The following is a 21925-nucleotide window of genomic DNA, read 5'->3' on the forward strand; positions in this document are numbered from 1 at the left end:
GCTCCTGGTAGCTGGATTAATTTGCCTTAGTTCAAAAGCAGACCCTCGTGAGAGCGTTGAGCTGAGACAGGCCACAGTAAGCCTGTCTAGTTGCTGCTGCCCTGTGCCCCTCACAATGCAATCGCTGCTGCTGTGTGTACATGTAAGGAAATGAAGACACTGTCCCCTGCAGCCACAGTGTCAGCTGGAGCAGCAACAGCTAGGGAGGGCAGCTACCATGCAGTAACGTGACACAAGTTAACCCTGTTTAGAGTAAGGGCCAGTTCCTCCTCCCTCCAGTGGGGGGTAGCCATCCAGAACAGAGGAGGGCTTCCCCTACCTGAAACAGCTGCTCCCTGCATCTATCTTCCAGAGCTGAACGGTGTGCAGTGCAGATCTAGCAGCTGGAGTGGGCCCGACCGAGTTAAAGTGAGGGCGAGTCTGGCATTTCAAGGCCAAGGACCCCACCGCTGTGAGCAAAGGAAGCGGGCGATCAGCCAAAAAACACCCCCTTAAAGACAGACCCTCGTCCTCCCTTTGAGATTAGCCAGTTTTCCAAACGCTGGCTCAGAGCACCCAGGTGACAAACTCCAGCCACCAGGGGGTGCGGCAGGCTGCCTGCAGAGCTGGATGGCCAAAGCCCGGAGGCCATTCCCAGCAGAAATGCTGCCACTACGGGCATGTTTTTGGCATAAAACAGACACTGGTCCTCTACACCAGATCATCCCTGCCTTATAATAGCACCACATGCTGGAAGACCACTGGGCCGCTCCCCCGGGGGGAAGACCAGCCTTGTTTCCACATCGGCATCATAGCTGAAATCCCCAGGCCCCTGGGACTCCTGATGAGGGCTTTCAGCAGCCCTCGAAGCAAGCATCTAAGGACGGGGCAGCCCATATGTCCCTCAGCCTAGCAGTTTTATGGTCGATCAAGTTAAAGCTGACACAGCAGTGGCCAGTTAAGACTTGCTGCTTCTACAACCCAGCAGGGAGATGGGAGCTCCGAGGGGCTGAAGATAAACAGGAAGGGGAGTGTGCAATGAATCCATTAAAAAAAAAAAAAAAAAAAAACGTACAAATGATCTGGCCCATAAATAAGTCACTTGGTCCCAGGCGCTCCCCCCAGCAGGGGGTTGGTGTTTTCACCCCCACAAAGAGGTGGCTGAATGCCAGTTAAACCCCACTGGGGGTGGGTGGGGGCGGAGGCTGCCAGGTTAGAGCTTGCGTGTTCCCAACTGGAATCGGGCTTCCTCGGAGATTCCGTACTGCTCCAGGGGGTCCTGCAGCGAGAGCACAACATGCCCACAAGTAAGGGGGAGCGAGACACCCAGCCTGCCTTTCCTGCACACCTCAAGGGAGGTTCCTTTAAAGATCTCCGTGCCTCCCATTATAGCATGGGGCCACCTCACGGCGCTGCAGGACACAGGACAAGCTGCAGCAGATGAGATTATACAGCCAGAGCCATTCATTTACTTAAGGCCTGGGCATCAGATTATGGTCAAATTAACTTCTAGACAGAGTGTTGATTCCTAGTCAAAGCAGGAAACACAGGGTGGTGGGGATGGGGAGGTGTGGCCAAGGACAGTCCATCAGCCCTTCTGGAGGCTGTAAGACAGTCAGCTATGGGGGTTGTTCTTTTAGCCATCTTAGTCCAGACATGTGTGTGCTGGTGTCACACAGTCATCCTATGGCTTGCTGGTCTCTCCGTGAGAAAGCAGGAGCAGGGCAGAGGTGGGGGAAGCCCATGACTGCACTGGAAGAAGGGATCTTACATAGCCCCTGCCTGGTTTTGCCAGGTTCAAACATTCATCAGTGTTAAATTAGGATGAGAACAGCTGGGCATCAGGACAATTACACGCCTGCTTCACAGCCAGCCCCATAGAAGATGTGACGTCCTGTAAGCACTTTGCATTGCATAGGCAGGTACCTTACCTGAGCACCAAGCACCTGAAGGACAGAGTCCCGGCCACCCCCATACACCAGTGCCACTGCACTGAGCAGGATCTAACCTGGCCTCCTGCACTGGAGGTTCCCCAGCTGGAGGCATGAAGTTAAATAGGCCATTGCTGCTGCATAGTGAAAGACTGAGGTAGTCTGTACAGCAACCCTTTGGTGCAGGCAGGTTCCTTAAAACTGACTGGAAGCTCTGACACTGATGGGTTCAAGATCTAAGTTATTAAGGGGTTGATCTTTCCCATGGGCTGCAACAAGGCCAAGGGGGAAAAACAAACAGTCTCCCCCAGTTCTGGCTGCTCCAGTTCTCTCCCGGTATAAACCAGGCAGCAAACCCCCCCACCGCTCCCTACGGATTGACAATTCCTGGCCTTGATGGAAGGAAAGGGGCTAGTGGATGATAAATCGGAGACACTCACCTTCCCTGTCATCTTCTGAATCTCATTCCGATAGAAAATCAAACTTCTTCTCATGAACTCGTAGCTGTAAGACAAGGAGTGTCTGGCTGAATAGAGGGGATGTATTTCACACGCTGGTCAGAGTCCTAAGGAAGGTCTCAGCTCAGTCACTGCTGCAAAAATGTGCACCCATACTAGTGGGGTATGGGGCAGACTCTATGCTAGATGGCCAGTGGGCATTTTCCCCACAGGCCTCTGCAAAGGACCATTTGCCACAGCCACCTTCCCAGCCTCGTCAAGAGAGCGAACACGTTTCAGGGCGCATTGTTGCTTCCTAAACGCCTCTCTCCACAGAGCTCAGCCTGCGATCAGGGAAGTCCACCAAACAGCACGCAGAAGGATTAGTCCAGGTCCAGGAATAATTCCCTATTCAGTGACCAAGATATCGACGTACACGAGATGTCTCTACAGCCAGGCCCGTGTTTTGCTCTCTACTGCACTGGGCAGAGAGCTCCTGGTGCTGCTTGCTGCCAAGCGAGCTCCCTCTTCTCTCCCCAACTCCAGCGGGGCACACCCAGCGCTGAGCTGCGTTCTGCAGAACACCAGCGCAATGGTGGAGAAGTCCCCGCGCCCAACCGGCTGGCCTACCTGGCTCTTCGGAGAGCCTCAATCCACTCCTGGCATTGCTCCTCGGTGTCACATTCAAAGGAGTATTTCCTGTCCGGCTCCTCAACGAAACCTGCCGGGGACAAGGAAAGGATGGTTGAGAAATGCTCCCTGCACCCACCAGCAGGTGTCACCACGAGTTACCCCTTCGCCTGTGCCAAGCCACAACTATGCCTTTATTTATTTTAAAAGGGCAGGAGATCCACTGGCAGAAATTAGTAGGACCAGGCCCCGGCCCCCTTTCTCTTCCCACCATCTCCTCACTCAAGCCCCTTGTGTAGCATGGCTTCAGACGCACTGCCCCACTCCCCTCTTTCTGTAGCAAGGGACACACCCAGCCTCCCGGTCACACACTTCGCAGTGGGACTAAAGCTTTACTCAGTTACTTTCAAACCCCCAAGGTGCAGTTTGCGGCAGAGCTGCTGTGACCCCCCTCCAGGAAAGCCAGTGCCAGCGGCACAGTAACGTCGTTTGTCACTGGCACAGCCCAGCAACTGTCCATTGAAAGTGGCACAGACCCGGCCAAGGGGCTCATCTCCCCCTTAATGCACATTTACAATGGCTCGTGGTCACGGATCTATTTGCACCTTTCATCCCGCAAGATAGGGGGGAGGGATAGCTCAGTGGTTCGAGCATTGGCCTGCTAAACCCAGGGTTGTGAGTTCACTCCTTGAGGGGGCCACTTAGGGATCTGGGGCAAAAATCAGTACTTGGTCCTGCTAGTAAAGGGAGGGGGCTGGACTCGACCTTTCGAGGTCCCTTCCAGCTCTATGAGATAGGTATATCTCCATATATTAAAAAATACCCTACCAAAGAGCTGTATGAAGGATACACAAAGAAATCAGCTCATGCACCATTGCAATGCAGCCACCTCTGGGGTGGAACGGGTCAGCTGTTTAAACCACACCAAATTTCAGGAGAGGCAGCAAAAAGCACCCCATCTCTCAAAGCTTTAGCAGGGAACGCAACGAGGGAGAACGTAGCTGAACAAGTTGGAATTTGACCAGCCTAACACCTCAGTCCTTTTAAAGAGCCACCAGCTCTTTAATGACCACAAGCTGAGGGTACGAGAGTTATACACGTACAGAGGAGGCAGAAGTGAGATGAATTAAGTTACCCTAGAAGCAGGAACTGACCCTTCTTGGCTCTTTTCCAAAAGCTGGCACTGCCGCAGATTGGAAATGGACTCCCTGTTTGACTTTAACGCTTTACCAAGATCACATCAGACCCTTTAACTAATTAGCTCTGCTCTTCAGGAGATAATTAATGTAGATCTGGGCTCCAGCTTGGCGAGAACTCAGCCAAATCGCATCACCAAATCCCTCTAGGCAAAGCAGTGCAGGCAAACGTCTTAGGGAAGGAACTGCCACATAGGCCTGCTTTGTTGCTGACCTGCTGCTGTGTAGAGCTTTGGGATACTGGGAGTGTGAGAGAGTCATTCCAGTGGGCTGGCAGGGAAGGGCTGGATCTCAATGGGGTGGCAATAGGCTGCAAGAATCTGTCACTTTCAGAGCACCTGACAGACTCCAGCCCAGGACAGAGCTGCTGGCTCATGATTGGTCCATGTGAAGTGAGCTTTGGTGGGTCTCAGACGATCATGAACATCACGAAAGCCACCACTCACTGCCCCATTTTGTTAGTAGGCTGAGTAAATGCCCCATCCCCCTGGGAGGTGATCCTTCCAGAGCAGGAGACACATTGTTGGGATGGCAGGGGAAGCTAGCAGTGTCCTTGCTGTACCCATTCAGGGGATACAAGACTCCGGTCTCTCAGGCTGCCAATCCAGCACCTTTCAGCAGACGGCTCATGTCCCAGCGTTACTGCTACTGCTGAAGGGGAGAGGAAGGCCCCAGAGCAGCAGGAATTCAGGCGGCAGGCTGGTGCCCAGGCAGCTCTCTGTAGGCACACACTGTTTCAAGAGGGTCCAGCGGAGACAGTGGGAGTTCGCCTCCATTCCAGCAAGGAGGGACTGAAGGCTCCGCACGTTGAAGCAGCTGCGCCTGACAGCCAGGCCAACAGATATGGGGATGGCCTTGGAGGAAACATCCTGTTATTTTTGCCACATACCATTTGCACAATGATTGCTTGTTGGAGGAAAGGCTGCTTACAAAGGACAACATGCCGCAAGCCAGCTGGAGCCACTGCTATCAACACAAGGCCAAACAGCATGGCGGGAGGACTGGGGCTAGGACAGCCCTGACAAGTGCTTTATCTGAGCCTCCTCATTTTATTTTTACCAGAAAGCAAGAGCCTAGGGATCTCTTCAGCCAGCCATGAAATGCAGCCACCTCTGGGACAGAGCGCAGCAGCTACTTAGCACACAGCATCACTGTGCCGTGGTTTAGGAGAGGGAGTGAACTAAACATTCTTATTGAAAAGCCTATTGATAATACAAGGGGGAGTCAAGAGGCAAAACAGATTGTTTGTCCAGGGCACCAGAGCTAGCATCCTGACTGACAAAATGTGAGACAGGGTCTTCAATGACCATAAGTGCTCGGGGTCTTGGTTTTCACACCTCAACCATGAGACCGCCTCTTCAGAAGCACAGTAATTATACCATGAGGTGATGCAGTACAGAGAGGGAAGAGGGGCCTCCAATAAATCCCCAACACCACTTCCTACAACACCCAGGATTTTCCTTAAGTGTCTCCCCTTTCACGTACTGCTTCTGCCCCATTTGAGATCTGACACCCCCGCCACAATACGGTACATAATCTGACTCCAGAAATGTTTACTCTTGCCCTTCCTCCGCTTGACTGAGAAGGGAAAAGTTACACACCACATCTTAAGGAGAGGGAAATCCATGAGAATCTTTATCCAAAACTCACTGATTGAAAAGACATTCTCCTCTTCTTTGGTGATTTTACAATGTTCCAACAGCAAAGCTCCAATTGGCTAGAAAGAAACCCAAAGAGAAGGTTTAAAACACCCCTCCCCATTGTTCAGCCAGTTCTATAAACATGCAAGACATCGTCGTGAGAAAGGGAACACTGAGAGTGACGTGGGGGACACGGTGACTGATTCATGAGAGACAGATATAACTATGAAGAGATGCTAATGCAGAAACTACATTTCCTAAGGCATTTTAGATCTTTGGTACTATCTAGATATTCACAGATCTTTCACGGTTTCCCATGTTTAGGTTGCTATAGCAGGTCTTCCACAGCAACTCAAGCAAGCGAAAATATTTTTAAAGATAGGAAGACACTGATAAACCACAAAAAACTACCGAGGGATGGACCTCAGGGAAGGCATCATAACCCGAATAGAACTGAGTGAGTTTAACGTGGAGCGTTCTTTAGGCAGCCGATTTCTTTGTCTCTGCAGTCAGGCTTCACTGTATAAATATATTTTGTGCTCAGTATCATTATGGTGATTTAATAAACAACTCAGTGATCTGCCCAAAGAGAGGTGAAGGTAAAAGCTTATTTCTAGTTCTCCAGAATCGAGTCTGCAAAGCAAGTTTGGCTGGAAGGTGCAGCAGGACAAACTGAAATCCAAATTTAGGTTTGGTAAAGAAAAGGCTTGAGACTTGGCAGAAGACTAATGGAATGTGTCAGTGCATTCAAACAATTCAATGGATTTTAAACAAATGAATTTCACCTGCAAAATCTGCAACTCATATATTGGTGCACTGAGCTAGGGCATGAGCAACCAGAGAGCAAAGCGAAGTATAAACAAAAGTGAATCTGACTATTCTATTCTTTGTCCCAGCTGAATGAAATGCAAGAGACAAACAAAATGGAAAGCAAAGATTTTTTTTAAATCGACTCAGTTTTAATAAAAGGTGTTATTTGTATCATGGCTAAGTATCCCTTCACCACACACTATTCTAAGCTTCCAAACTATTTTTGGACCATTTTGGATCATCTACCCCTAAACACAAAGGGAAATATTTATAGTCTTATGGCCAGGACAAGTAGCAGAAGCAGCCAAAATCACGTAAGCAGCAGTGGAGGGAAATCTGCTACTGGGAATGGCCTCTAGTCTCATGCAGTCAGAGCTCTAACATGATTTCACAATCACCCAAGAGTGGTTGTGAAGTGTGGCATCTTCTTGGCCAGATCCTGTGATTGTGACTCTCAGAGGAGATAGGTAAGAAGGAGAGAATACCCTACTGAGAGTGCAAGGATTCTTAGGGTCACATGTATTTGTGATTGGCACAAACTACAAAAACATCACCCCAAAAGCCTTGTCTTCAAGACTGTTAAATGGCATAGCAGCAACAGTGCCACGCTGCACTCATCATGCACCTTATATCCAAGCACTTTCTAAAGTGGGTTTTATTATTACCAATGAGGAAACAAAGGCAAAGATGGATCAAACGACTTGCTCAAGGACACACATCAAGTCATTTGCAGGAACAGAACACAGGAGTCCCCAGCTCTCAATGCCTCTGCTCTAGCAACCAGACAATGCCCTTGCACACTTATAAAGGTGTTTTATTAATATTCCTTACTTGGACAACTATTACATGGCTCCAGTTTTCTTTTTACTATTACCAGGTCTGGCACATAAGCAATGATGCAGTTGTTGTTTACAAAGGAACCCCAGTTCCATTGCTAGGGGATGAGTCTAAATTTAAAATCCACCTCACTAGTTTCACATACATGAATTGCAGTCCCGCAGGAAAGCGTGGCAATGGCTGTGTTTCAGAGATCGTCCCTGGACCATAGCATCAGAAACACAGTGGCCAGGGTTGGGCGGCACAGTGGTTACTTATCAGCCCAAGCAGAGGTTTCATTATGTTTGTCAAACACCAACCGCAAACATCACATGACTATTTCAATTGTACGTTCTTCAGGGCATGGGCCTTTATTACTCTGTGTTAGTACAGTGCCTCGCACAATGGGCTTTTACTCTTGGTTGGTTCTTAGACACTGCAGGAATAAACACGTTAAAAAACAAGGCAGGTTCCTGTGGCACCAGCTCTAACCAGCACATGCCACCAGTTTGCAGAAGCAGGTTATTTCCATACCTCCGCTTCATCTGTTCGGAAGTAGAAGAGAAAGTTGACAACAAGCTTCACGAGGCGTTTCTTCAGCACTGCAAAGAAAAGAGCATTCAGAAGTGGAGGTCTGAGAACTCAGAAGTGGAGGATGGAGAGCTGGAGCTGCTTGGGAAGGGAAGAGACAGGCGCACGCCATCCTCACTGGTACACAGCAATGTGCTGCTAGGTTGCATCTCTGCCTCGCTGATTAAATGGACCCTATGGGGCAGCTCCATTAGAATTTAAGTCCCCACTGCTTATTTAAGCAGCTTCTGGCATTTCATTCTCACTTGAACAGCTCTTTGGTGACCACACCTCAAGCAATCTTGAGTCCATCCCGCACTCACCAGCCTTGGCTAGGACATCGCTGATGAATTATAAAACTACAACCATGCATGCTTCCACAGCACCTCCCAGCTGGTAGGATCCCAATGCAGGCCACCAACTGTACATACTACGCCACAGAAAGGCAGCCACCTGTAGGGCAGAGGGAGGCAGCCCACCCACATACACCCCCTCACCAACATGGGGAGAGAGGAGAAGAATTCAGGGCTGGAGATACCAGCATAAACTCCATCTCTTAGAGAAAGCACCTCCACGGTCCCTGATATCCCCAAGGGATACGCACAGTGCAGGGGGCTCAACAGAGCTGCCTGGGGAGGAGGAAGGGGAAAGAGATGGCTTCAGAAGGGGTGTGTGCGTGCAAATAACCGTCTCCTGGCTAGAAGAAGTTAATCCCCACAAAAGAGGCCCCCTCCTACCAGGCATGGGCACCCCCCCCCCCATCTTCCCAACCCCCTCCCCCAGCCTTATGGCTCACCCAACACACCTCAGGTCCTGGCCCACCCCCTGGCTCTTCCTCATCATGGCCCCCCACCTCACTTAATCCCCCCCACCCACTTTGGTCCTGGTTCTGCCCCACCCCCCTCCACCCTAGAACCGCCGGCTAGTCCCGCCTCCCCCTATACTCCAGCCCTCCCCCGGCTCCACTCCCACACACCCCCAGCCAGCCCCACTCCCACACCTCCCACACACACCCGCCCCCGCTCCCTCACCCCCCCCGCGGCTCCACTCCCACACCCCCCCAGCGGCCCCGCTCCCTCACCCCCCCCAGCCCCGGCCCCGCTCCCACACCCCCCCCAGCCCCGGCCCCGCTCCCACACCCCCCACACACACCCGCCCCCGCTCCCTCACCCCCCCGCGGCCCCGCTCCCACACACCCCCAGCCCCCCCAGCGGCCCCGCTCCCTCACCGCTCCCCTTCTTGGGCACCCGCATCAGGATCTCCGCCGCCTTCTCCGCCGGCTGCCGGGACAGGGACAGCAGCTCCCGCTCGCTGTAGCGCATGGCGAGGCCCCGCGCGCTCCCTACGGCCGCCGCATCCCCCAGCCCCAGCCGCGCGCACCTGCGGGGCCCCAACGAGCCGCTCCCCACCCCCCCCTCCCCTACACAACGCGGAAGCGCCTGGCCCCGCCCCGAACCCGGAAGCCTTTTGTCTCTCGTGACCCCCATCGCGACCCGGATGCGCTTCCCCGCACGGAAGCCGGAAGTGCCTCCTTCCCCGTCCGCCGGTGCGGAAAGCTGCGCGTGCGCAGTGAGGGGCTCTCTGGCGGGCCTGAGAGGAGCCGCGAGCGCTGGTGAGGTGCGGGCGGGGGGTTGTAGGCCTCGGGGTGAAACGTGAACTGCCCTCTGCGTCCGGGGCTTTGCTGGGGGGGAGGTCTAGGGGCGAGTTGGGTTGGGGGGCGGGGTTTCCAAGGCTTGGCTGGGTTGGGGGGGGAGCTCCGGGGCCCGGCTGGGGGGGGGGGGAAGCTCCGGGGCCCGGCTGGGTTGGGGGGGAGGAGGGTCGGGGGGAGCTCCGGGGCCCGGCTGGGTTGGGAGGGGGGAGCTCCGGGGCCCGGCTGGGTTGGGGGGGAGGAGGGTCGGGGGGAGCTCCGGGGCCCGGCTGGGTTGGGGGGGGGGAAGGGGGGGAGCTCCGGGGCCCGGCTGGGTCGGGGGGGGGAAGGGCTGGGGCTGGAGGGGGGGGCGGGTTGTTCTGAGAGGCCGTTGAGTCTCTGCCCTGATGGATCAGGCTGGTGCGGGGACAGGAGAGCCCAGTCCCGTGTTGGGGCTGAGGGGCCGTGAGACCCCATCGCAGGCCGGAGGGCAGGACTTTCACGTCAGGCGTGTTGTCCCCTCGCTGAACTTGAGAGGAGCGGGGGCTGTGTGGGATTCGGGGCAGGAGTCGGTCGTTCCTTCGGAAAATCAGAGGCCACGTTTCGCTTCTGGTTTTCAGGGGGAATGAGCAGCGCCAGCCCCAAAGTCTACATGTGCCAGCGGGAGCTGTGGTCGCTCAGCACCTTTGACAATCCAGCTTCTGTCTTCAAACAACAGAGAGTCCTGTGGCACCTTTAAGACTAACAGATCTGTTAGTCTTAAAGGTGCCACAGGACTCTCTGTTGCATTTTGAAGACTAAGAGATCTGTTAGTCTTAAAGGTGCCACAGGACTCTCTGTTGCATTTTGAAGACTAAGAGATCTGTTAGTCTTAAAGGTGCCACAGGACTCTCTGTTGCTTTTTACAGATCCAGACTAACACAGCTACCCCTCTGATACTTGTCTTCAAAATGCCTGTCAAGTCTAGTGACTGTTCTCCAAAGCGTGAGGCAGCACCTCAGGTAGCTTCCAGGCATGCCTTCAGGAGCAGATCTGAGCCTCAGAGACTGAGGCCATGGCGTGTTTTGAAAATCCTAGATGGCTCTGCCAGGGGTTTGCAAACTGGGGGTCAGGACCTCTCAGGGGGTCACGAGGTTATTAAATGGGGGCTTGTGAACTGTCAGCCTCCACCCCAAAACCGCTTTGCCTCCAGCATTTATAATGGTGTTAAATATGTAAAAAAGTGTTTTTAATTTATGGGGGGGGTCGCACTCAGGGGCTTGCTATGTGAAAGGGGTCACTAGTACAAAAGTTTGAGAACCACTGATGTACACTGTGGCTACTTACACAACTCAAAAATAAGCATGTTCGTTGGTGCAATGCTAACTGTACACTTATTCACAGCAAGCTGCTGTTAATGAGAATTATTACGTTATCGTGCAGTTGTGCCCTGAGGCCACCACTCAGGACCAGTGCTTTGGCACTTCAAGTAGCAATGTACAAACACCTCTGATGACGTGGTGTCTGCCCCAATTTGCTTATAGTTGATGTCCAGTATTTTTCTGCTTATTGTTTAGTTCTTGTATCATTTGGTTCTTTTATGTATAAAATACTTGACGTGGCAATGCAAGATATAGTACTTACCACAAATAATCAATGATTTGTAGCCATGCTGAATTTCAAATTGTGTTACATGTCCAACTTTTACAACACAGATCTGGGCCAGTAGACATGCCCACTAATTAACTAGTAGCTTTCAAACATTTTTGCCTCATTCTTGAGTCTATTAAATATCTCAGGCAAAAATGCAGAATCTTGTAATGGAGAAAAATATGTAAAAGTAGCCAGGAAAATGAAATCACCTGTGAAACTGCCCGAGGCTCCCATCGAGCCATTGTATTAGGTGTGCTAGTGCTGCTTGAGGGTGCTGATTCTGATCCTGCATCGCTTCCTATGGTGCATAGTAGCCAGCAGGCTTTTTATGAGAGTTGGTCTGTTGACGGGGTTTATGCTGGAGAAATTAGGTTGGAAAACTTGGTGGGCAGGTCGGATGAGAGAGAGCCTGCTAGCAGATCTTGGGGAATTTGGTAGCAGGAGAATTGGTTACTACCTTATTCAAAGGCTGCTCTGGAATCTGGAGTTTGAACATGGCAGGAGATGAAATTCAACCAGAGTCACTTCAACACTTGACCGCTTCCACTGGGCGCTCTCTGCAATCCAGCTGCCAACGAAGGAACATAGTGTAGCCTTTAAATAACAATGATTCACTGTGAATTGTACTCTTTATTTTTCCCAGATTCCTTTTCTCACCCTAAGTCACTTGAAGTGCAAAAGCCCCAATCATGGATTTTCAACATCGCCCTGGAGGTAAAACGGGGAGTGGAGGCGTAGCCTCGTCTTCAGAAAGTAACCGAGACCGCAGAGAGAGGCTTCGGCAGCTGGCTCTGGAAACTATTGACATCAACAAGGTGAACTTTGATCTCTTCATGTACATAGAGAGAAGTAGACCTATTGAATCTTACCAAAGAGATGTGTTACAGGATTGCCATAAACTGAACAGGCGATCAGGAAAATATTTTTAAATAAAAATGGATTTCAACTTTTAAAGAAGTAATATGTTAATGGGCATAGGGAATGAGTATTACACTGCGCCAAATTCCAGGACTTGCTATATTCAGGCCAAGGTCAGTACCAAAAAAGAACCCACTACTAGACGGAAGGATCAGTTGTAATTTCATGTGTATTATCCTGCAGACTACTAGGACTAAATATGACTCCTGTGTATCAATGGAAAGCTGAGGTGTTGGCCTTTCAGATCACGTGATATTGGATCTTTAAAATTAGTTCCATGATTTTTCTAATAATCCTCTTTTCTTTCTCACCTATACCCCAGCCCTCTCCTACTTCAGATCTGATATGGTTGTTCAGTGGGTGTTACCTCTCAAGCTTAGACTTAGATCCAAAAACGGGGGTTCCCATTTTCTGAAAAATATAAAACGTTTCTTAATTCTAGCTTTTCTCCATGTAATGGGCACTAAAATCAAGTCAGTCTTGAAAGTGATATGAGATAATGCAAGACTGTAATCAGAATGGTGTAATTGACTTTAAAGTCCAGTAACATGCAACTTGAAGATGCTAGATGTGATTTGTTCAGAGCAGTAAAACTCTGCCAGGGCCAACAATCTTTTTCTAAGTGCTGATCCTGGACCAGGGATTAGAGAGAGAGAATTCTGATCTTCTGACCTGTTGTTAAGGGTTTTAAAGATTGAATTGAAACACTGTCATTTGATCACATAAACAGTACACCTGCTTTGATTGCAGACTTCTCCGGACGGGACCATACTTTCCCATTGTCATTTGTACAGCACGGAACATGCAGTTGATGCTTAACAAATACATTGTTTTTTAATCCTTCTGAAAGGAATGTTAGTCTCATAATTGAAATCAGTGAGCCTAAGATTCCTCTCTCCAGTCCAGAAATGATCTTGCCTTAGGTATACTAATTACCTTTGTCTGAAAATTCAGTGTAGTGCAGGTTGCTGATATTTGCATGTGACTTCTCTCATTCAGTTCTTGTTCTTATTCTCTCCTTAGGATCCTTATTTTATGAAAAATCACTTGGGTTCTTATGAATGCAAACTCTGCCTAACGCTGCACAACAATGAGGTGAGTTGAGCATCTGGCTGTTGATCTTAGTGAAAAACCACCGTTCTAGAGTTGCATCGGGTTCTGGCAAGTTTGATTCAGAGCTTGTGGGGGCGGTGAGAGTAAAGCACATTTAAACTTACGCTGTAGATTGGGTGCTCTGGTTTTGTGCACGTTCTACACATTATTCAGTGCAAATTCTTCTGCCATACAAAATATGGTGTTGACGTTAAGGGGGCCCCAAATATGAACATTATTAGGGAGCAGATCCAAGAATAGCACAGAAACTGTCATCCATCTTCAAAGCAATAAAATGTTAGCTACCTCTCAGGAATTTCTGAATGCAATATCTTTTCATGTTGTGCTGTCTCTCAGCATTACTTGTTAATGTGGGCTCACCTTCAGAGCAGTTCTGTTTAAAAGGGCTTTCCTTTGAATTAATGCAAACTGTTCTTATGTTGGGTGTGTATTTGAATTTGACCCACTGGAAGTTTATTCAATTATTCATCAAGCTTGAGTGAATGTCTTTAGGTCTTCTGTCTACTCTGCTGTTGAGTATAATAGAGACACTGTTGTGCTGTCTTCAGATGTAACCCCTTAGAGATGGTCTGATTTCCAAGGGGATGACTCCTACAAACTGGCTATTTTTTGTTTTGTTTTGGAGGACACTGGATAAAACTTGTCCCTGTATCTCACTTTGTGACAACAGGTTCTTATAATACCTAAGACCAGTAGAAATGTATCCATGAATTAAAAATTCAAAAAAACAATGGAAAGGTTTTATTAGGCTGAAAAACCTAGACTGCGTTTGCAATGCACTACAGCACAAAGCTAGTGCAGGCAAGCTAGAAAGTGATTGCTGAGAAACAGAACAAAATAAGTAAATTTGCCATTTCATATTATTTCACTTTTTAATAAGAAAGTTTAGAAGTACCTTAAAGACGTGGGTTTTTTTGTTTTTGTTTTTTTAAATTGATTAACTTGACGGTTTCTTTGTAAGAAGGAGCATAATTATATGAATTGGGGTTGGTTTTCACGGAGGGAGAGTGGTAGATCCAGACTCTTGTTTGAAGCAAGTACCACTCCACAGCCCCGCTGTCAAAATACCTCCACAACTCCCTGTGTGGTCTGTTACCTGACTGCCAGTTCCCGAACTGACCATTGGATGTGTGGGAGGGAAAAGGGGCGAGACCTCCCAATGTGAGTTGTGAGAAGTGGAGGGTTGGGTTTCTTGGGGACATGCAGGAGAGGAAGGGATTGGTGGTTGAGAGTTGGGTTTGTGGAAGGGATGGATGAGGCCCTGAAAACAAAAATATACATTTTCCAGTTCCTCGGTGCAATTATGAGGAGGAATAAATTTTCCCTTTATGCTGTAAAGGTTAAAATGTCAGCGTTTCTTAGTTTCCTTCACAAGGCAGCTTAACTCCCAATAGTATCTCATCTGTGACAGTTGGATACCTCCCAGGTTACTGTCATATTTCATTTTCTTATGTCTTGTTTTGTTGCAGGGAAGCTATTTAGCACATACCCAGGGGAAAAAGCATCAGACCAATTTGTAAGTTCTTAACTACAGCATTTTCCAGTCTCTGGACATTTTAAAATACAAACTTACTTACTCTTTAATATGTACTGGGTATAAGTTTTAACAAATACTTCATCCCCGAGTTACTTGTTTTGCAGTAGAAATCAGAGAGCAAACTTAGTTTTGCTGTGTGCAGGAGGTGAAACAGTCTGGTTTGGTTTTTAAGCTTCCCTCTTTCCCTGGGTGCAGCCCATTAAGTAGTTCTTGTTCTCCGTCTCATGTCTTATTCTTAAGTATTGAGTGATTTAAAGTGGCTGAACGCAAGGGGTTGCTGCTGATGGTGAGGAATATCTGGGAAGCTGTTACACCAAAACACATTGTACCTGACAACACTAAAAGACAAATATGTTGTAGGGATCAGCAGGCATGGAACAGTTGTGATCTATATGATGGCTAATTCTATGACCTAACAAAGCAAGTTATGGGTCTTCTGCAGTACAAAAATAACTTTCTTTAGAGCATTCTGAAAATGAGCAAAAGCTCATGAGCGTGGGGGATTTGAACGTAGAGTGTGAAAGTTTGCTAAGCTGTTGGATGACATTTTAGAAGCTTACTTCCAAGGTGCCGAGCGATGCAGTGGCTCAGGGTGCTAGCCTAGGAAGAAGGGTGGCCCGCTGGTTAAAGCATTCGCCCGGGATGTGGGAGACCAGGTTTAATCCCCTGCTCTGCCATGGACTTCAGGGGTAACCTTGAGCAAGTGTCTGTGCCTCAGTTCTGCAACTCTAAAATGCAAAACATGGTTCCCTGCCTCACAGGAGTGTTGGGAGGAGAAATACAACAAAAGATTCTGTGGCGCGATACAGTCTCCATTACTGCAGTGTCTAAATCCTTCGATAAATACTGTTTCATGTCTGGAGCCTTTAATCCACATGTCAAGACACCACATTCAGCTTAAGGTTATTCAGTGTGGCTCAGTTGACAGCCTTTGCTAAGGGGAAACCGTGGGTCACAGTTAACCTTGATTGACGGAGTGGAGTACTGGGTCTGGACCATACTATCTCTTTTTAAATTTTTATTTACATATTTATTTTTAATGCTAATAAAGAGCTTGGTGCAGAGGGGTCGGGGCTCCCCTCAGTATGTCCTTCTCAAGCCAGTGCTGTTGAGCCCTTAATTTCACAGGCACTAAATTCACCCACAGAATTAAATAACAGAAGTGCCCTTGATTCACACACATGGGAGCTCCTGGTTTAGCACCATTGCAGTGGTGGGTTCAAATTCACAGCCGTAGGGGCTGTAGTTTTCTGCATCAGGGAAAGGGTTGGAAAGAGACGGAGGGCAGGGTTTCAAGGCTGGAGAGAGAACTCTGAATTGAAAGGGTGATGTTCCTAGGTGTAGTTAGATGATGACCTTCTCCTCTCCCGATTTCAGGGCTCGCCGAGCTGCCAAGGAAGCTAAAGAAGCCCCTGCCCAACCTGCACCAGAAAAAGTCAAAGTGGAAGTGAAAAAGTTTGTGAAAATTGGACGACCAGGTTATAAAGGTAGCTAGTGACTGGCATGTCTGTTGCATCAGGGTACCTCGTGCTCTTTGGTGTTTGCTTGAAGTGCAATGCGGTGGGTGGGTATTAATTATAAATAAGCCTTCTAGCAGATCTGGTCATAAATTATAGGCCCTCGTCCCTCTCTCCTTGCATTGTTTTGTTTGCCCATAGAATGACTCTTTACAGCTGGCAGTCAAGCAAGGGCCTGTTCAGTAATACGTTGGTAGTCACGATCTTTCAGCTGTTACAGCATCAGTGATGCAGGAGGTGAACAACATCAGATGTAATCTGGCTCTCCTCTGTCACCTACTATTGTGCTGCTCCCCCGAGTATAAGTGTCCCCCTTTCTTTCCACAAATGCTGAGGGTCACTAGCGAGATTTGTAGTCTCAAATTTGCCCACCCATTTTTATTAAAAATTAAAAAATAATCCCATGGCACATTTCATAGAAATGAGGCTTTGTCATTGTGTTCTTGGCCAAAACTTCCCTTCTGCTTCTTCCATTTTGTGTCCCCCTATCTCCACTTGTTTTGCAGTGTGCCAGTTCTCTGCCTCTGCCCCAGAAGTGGCTGCACTTCACTGGTGCTATATGTATAGCTGAACACTTTGGGTTAAAATAATGTAGAGTATTAAGAACACTGGAAAACTCTGAATGTTCGCACAATTGTAGTTTCTCTGGAACGGTGCTATTTGCAATACTATCAGTTCCTAAAATAGGATTAGTGTCACTCCAGCCTCAATGCTGTATTGCAGGGGTTTTCAACCTTTTTTCATTTGTGCACCCCTAAAAAATTTTGAATGGAGGTGCGGACCCCTTTGGAAATCTTAGACATAGTCTGCGGACCACAGGTTGAAACCACTGCTGTATTGAACTCATTCATTGTTCTATTACAGTGACCAAACAGAGAGATCCAGAAATGGGCCAACAGAGCCTCCTCTTCCAGGTAAGGTACTGTTCACCTCGCATCCCTCTGAGAGATGCTAGTAAAGGAATTGTTCAGCTGGAAGCTCCCAGCAGGCTGCATTAGAAAAGAGAGACTGGCATTGTGGGTCTTGGCTCAGTTCCTGGTAGACATGTTCCCACACGATTAAAACCAGACATTATAATATTCTTGACACGGGCTGAGGACTGAAGGGGCCCTGGAGACTGAACAACCCTCTTGTTCCTAGGGATGGTCTCTGTAGGACTGCGGTTTGGCACATTGGCACTGGTGCTGGGGGAGATTCTCGCTGCTGGTACTGCTCCTGATGATGCTGTAACTATCATTTGGATGACTAGAGGAATCCACGACCAAGGCTTCAAGCTGGTTTCTTTCACCAGCAGTAAATGTACGAAGGTCTCCATTTGAAGGATGTGTATTGGCCTTTCCTTATAGCCTGGAGTGTTTTGCTGAGAGAAGGAGGGAGGAGTGAGTCTGTATCTCATGCTGCAATATCACCCCACAGATAGATTACCCAGAGATTGCTGAAACCATCATGCCTAGACATCGGTTCATGTCTGCATATGAGCAAAGGATTGAGCCCCCAGACAGACGCTGGCAATACCTTTTGATGGCGGCAGAGCCCTATGAAACCATTGCTTTCAAGGTACAATTTAAGGGCTTATGGGCTAATAGTGATTGAGAATGTGTCTCATAGACTTTAAGGCCAGAAGAGACCACCACGATCACCTAGTCTGACCTCCTGCATGTTGGTCTCTCTGCCACCCCATGCATTTTCTGCATTTGTTGGGCTCACAGTGGGGAATAAAGAGCAGTGTAGACCTGTTCCTTCGAGCCTATGTGGATGGGGGGATTGGTTGGCAGTGTTGAAAGAGGAGGGCGAGCATAGACTTCTGGACCACCCTTTGGGATCAACAGAGGCATGTGCCTGAGAGCATGGAAACCAGGCCATCTGGGCAGCCGAGGCATTCTCTGCCTCTAGCACAGAAAGGTGCTCCCGAGTCCTTTTTTGCAGGTGTTAGGAGGAGCCGTTTTCTGTCGATACACTTGCCCTTGGCAGATATGAAAGTGACTTAATTCCTCCCCTTTGTCTATTAATGTCTGATACTAGCACATCTCACAAAAGCCGGGAATAGCTCTGTTTATCTTGTAGCTCTAGTGCTTAAAAAAAAAGGGGGGGGGAGGGCATGGAGCTAATCTGGTGGTGCTAATAATAGTTCTTTACTCCTTTTGTTACAGGTGCCAAGCAGAGAAATTGACAAAGCAGAAGGAAAGTTTTGGACCCACTGGAACAGAGAAACCAAACAGGTAGCTGGTGACTCATATTTCTCACTTCTTTGTGAGGGAGTGAAAAGATAATGGGGGTGGGGGGGGGGGGGGAGCACAGGCCGGTGGTTACCAGTATACTAGTACTGATACTTCATGTTCCTTCAGTGCTGGCCTGCTGAGCCTCTCGCAAGCCCAGGTTCCGAACTCCAATCTCCAGTGAGGGTTGAATGCTTGGTGATGGGTCTGGCTGATTGATTACGTTTACCCAGTTTCCTAAGGACCCTGAGCACAAAGACATTGTGTGCTGGAGTTCTTCTTTCCTTGGGCCTGTGCTCAAAATTCCGTTTTCAGTCTCTCTCGTCTAATGTGTCTTTGGCCCGTGACGTGAACTTCCTTGGCCCATCTGAGTTACTAAAGGGGCAGCACCAAGGGACCCATACATAGTAGCACCATGCACTACCACTAACTTGCACCTGCGACTGTGGGGGTGATGTGCCCACACAGTATATACATGAGAATGCTGGGCACAGTACAGCAGGGATGGGGTGACATAAATAGTGATTGGGTTCTGAGTAATCACTAAGCGAGTAGTGATCAATTTAACATCCAAAGAGGGTGTTTCGGAGTATGTAGAATGAGAAGTGGGACTGTTTGGTGCAAGCCCAGGAGTTGTCTGTGGATGGAGAGGCTGAGTGTGATGTGATCTGACACCTAATGCTGGAAGCATTAAGCCTAATGTTTCAATGGTTAACTCTGTTTCTTGGGGTCCTGGGAGAGAACATGGCGGGGCAGCCACCTCGTGAGGTTCCCAAGCTGGTTTGTTGATTGAATCTGTCCCTGTTGTTTTTTTTGCCCTAGTTTTTCCTTCAGTTCCATTTCAAAATGGAGAAGCCCCCAGCTCCCCAGAGCATCCCTCCTGGACCCCCCACCGTGAAGAGGCCTCCACCGCCCCCACTGATGAATGGCTTGCCCCCACGACCACCTCTCCCGGACTCCATGCCGCCACCACCTCCTCCTCCAGGCGGCATGACCTTGCCACCTATGCCTCCCTCTGGACCTGTACCGCCCCCAGCACCACCTCAGCTGCCCCCAGCTCCTGGGGTACATCCCCCTGCTCCTCTGCCCCCCATGATGAGACCACCGCTTCCCACAGAGGGGCCAGGAACTATTCCCCCCCCACCTCCTTCCAACTGAAGCTCCTCCTGGACTCTTTTCCCAGTGGACTCCTTTTGATTTGTGTTTTAATTACAAACCATTATTTGCTCAGAGGGAAATCTGTCCTTTTTATATGCTAATAGCTTTGCCTGAATCCTGTAGGTTCATTAAAAGGCTTTCTATGTTGTTTTCTGTATCTACGTCTGTTTCTTTGGATTAAGAATGTTGCCTGTATTTCCCCATTAGTAGCCTTAAAGGGCCCAAGAAAATGGGTAAATAGGAAAATATTGTCAGCCTTGCTATCCTTAGTGGTATATATTCAAAGTTATAATCCAATCATTGGGAAAATAAGTAGAATTCACATGAAATCTCAACTATATAACTGAAGTAACCATGAATTAAATGTACTTGAAGTAACATCAGCTCAGTCTCATGAGCTCCAACACAACACTTCTCCCAGTGTTGTTTTTGCTTAGCAAGGGAGTCCTAGCATTTGGGGACTGTTCCCTGCTCTACATTGGCACTTAGGATCATCATCCATTTCCCTTCCCCCCCCTCCTCCCCCCCAACACACACCCACACCCACGAAAAACTTTTGTGGGATTCCATGACAGCTGACTTTCCCTTGGCTGTTTCACCCACTCCAGAATTTAAACTTGTACTGGCCTTCTGATGAGCATGTACAGTGTGGTCCAAATTCAGAGTTGGTCTGAGACAGTTCCGCTCCTGTTCACTTGAGTGCAGTTGCACTTGTTTTGCTAGGTTTGGATCTGGCCATATGTGTCTCAGCAGACTTTTGATAGAAGTAGATTTTTGCCTTGTGGGCTGTCTCTTGCTGCATCTTGTATACCCAGTGCAGAAGGTTTCAGAGTAGCAGCCGTGTTAGTCTGTATCCGCAAAAAGAACAGGAGTCCTTGTGGCACCTTAGAGACTAACAAATTTATTTGAGCATAAGCTTTCGTGGGCTACAGAAGTGGGCTGTAGCCCACGAAAGCTTATGCTCAAATAAATTTGTTAGTCTCTAAGGTGCCACAAGGACTCCTGTTCCAGTGCAGAAGCTGTACAGTGATTCTGTCGGAGAACTTACATGGCTTGTGTCAGACAGCTGTGGGCAAGGTCAGTGTAAAATAGAATTTCGAAGTGGACAAAGCCACAAACGTATGTTTTAAAATGAAAACTGTGCGATTTTTAACTTGTAGAACTATCAGGTTGAAATATCTTACCCTGAGATGGGTTGGAGGCTGTCACTTGTGAGTCTCTCAGTAGACGAGAACGCTGAGCAAACAAGCCCTTTGGTCTATTCCCAGACCGTGGTCTCAGCGCTTCTGCAGATTGAGAGTCGTTGTTCTGTATCTAGCTCATGAGTATTGCACACAGAATAGACCAACAGAAAGGTCTGGCTGTGTGTTGAACTTGGTTTTGAAGACACAATTACCTTTTTAAAAACCCGTGGGCATCAAATTTCCATGGAACAGATGTGGTGGCCAGCCTTAGCCGTTTGGTATCAGAGAAGGTAAAAAAAAGAAGTTGCCAGTAGTTATGGCCCAGTGGGGACAGGCTATTGCAGGATTGTTCCCTATGTTCTCTAATCCAGTCCAGTTTTTGTCTCAAGGTCTGAGGCTTCCATTACTTCCCTTGGGAGACCCCTTCCTGATGCTCCTGCAAAATGAAATATTTTAAGACCCAAGCACTGAGTTTTTTGGGAGGAGTTGGACTGGAACTCCTGGGGGGAGGGATAGCTCAGTGGTTTGAGCATTGGCCTGCTAAACCCAGGGTTGTGAGTTCAATCCTTGAGGGGGTCACCTAGGGATCTGGGGCAAAATCAGTATTTGGTCCTGCTAGTGAAGGCAGGGTGCTGGACTCAATGACCTTTCAGGGTCCCTTCCAGCTCTATGAGATAGAATGCAAATCTTTATGAGGTGACCTCTCTAAACAGTCGGCAGAATGGAAGAGCTGGTGCTCCCAGTAATCAAGGGAAGCTTCCCAGTAGAGAGAGCTGATCAGTCTAAACCTACCTTCTCTCAGTTTCTTCCCATTCTCGCTACTTATACCCATTCCATCCAGTCTAAGCAATTCTGACCTCCTGGATGTTTCAAATCCTAAGAGAAATGTCTGCCAATCCCAGTGAAGATTCAAGCCGGACTGGCCTTCTTTCTCCACACCCTTCTTTAAAAACATCTTAAGTCAAGGACAAGCATCCCTACAAATAAGGTAAACAGCTTTAATTTTATAACATT

The 21925-nt window shown here is 48.6% G+C and overlaps 2 protein-coding genes across 3 annotated transcripts; one reads left to right on the forward strand and one right to left on the reverse strand.

Annotated features, from left to right (window-relative positions):
• Positions 1 to 1192: 1192 nt before the first annotated feature.
• On the reverse strand, positions 1193 to 9331 carry PLEKHJ1 (pleckstrin homology domain containing J1). The gene is made up of 6 exons (XM_065422243.1): positions 9238 to 9331; positions 7974 to 8041; positions 5824 to 5890; positions 2978 to 3068; positions 2351 to 2414; positions 1193 to 1258 (listed from the first exon to the last, which is right to left on the reverse strand). The coding sequence occupies exons 1-6, from the start codon at positions 9329 to 9331 to the stop codon at positions 1193 to 1195; spliced, it is 450 nt and encodes a 149-aa protein (XP_065278315.1).
• A 185-nt stretch (positions 9332 to 9516) lies between these two features.
• SF3A2 (splicing factor 3a subunit 2) lies at positions 9517 to 19875 on the forward strand. Of its 2 annotated transcripts, none has more exons than XM_065422065.1 (9): positions 9517 to 9626; positions 11912 to 12083; positions 13210 to 13281; positions 14769 to 14815; positions 16214 to 16323; positions 17218 to 17267; positions 17770 to 17910; positions 18504 to 18572; positions 19392 to 19875. In XM_065422065.1, the coding sequence occupies exons 2-9, from the start codon at positions 11958 to 11960 to the stop codon at positions 19725 to 19727; spliced, it is 951 nt and encodes a 316-aa protein (XP_065278137.1). In that variant the 5' UTR covers positions 9517 to 9626; positions 11912 to 11957; the 3' UTR covers positions 19728 to 19875. The 2 variants fall into 2 exon arrangements, with proteins under 2 accessions (XP_065278137.1, XP_065278136.1); XM_065422064.1 differs by having other exon boundaries at positions 9517 to 9621.
• The last annotated feature ends 2050 nt before the right edge of the window (positions 19876 to 21925 follow it).

The sequence above is a fragment of the Emys orbicularis genome, chromosome 24, assembly GCF_028017835.1.
Source record: "Emys orbicularis isolate rEmyOrb1 chromosome 24, rEmyOrb1.hap1, whole genome shotgun sequence".
Taxonomy (NCBI): Eukaryota; Metazoa; Chordata; order Testudines; family Emydidae; genus Emys; species Emys orbicularis.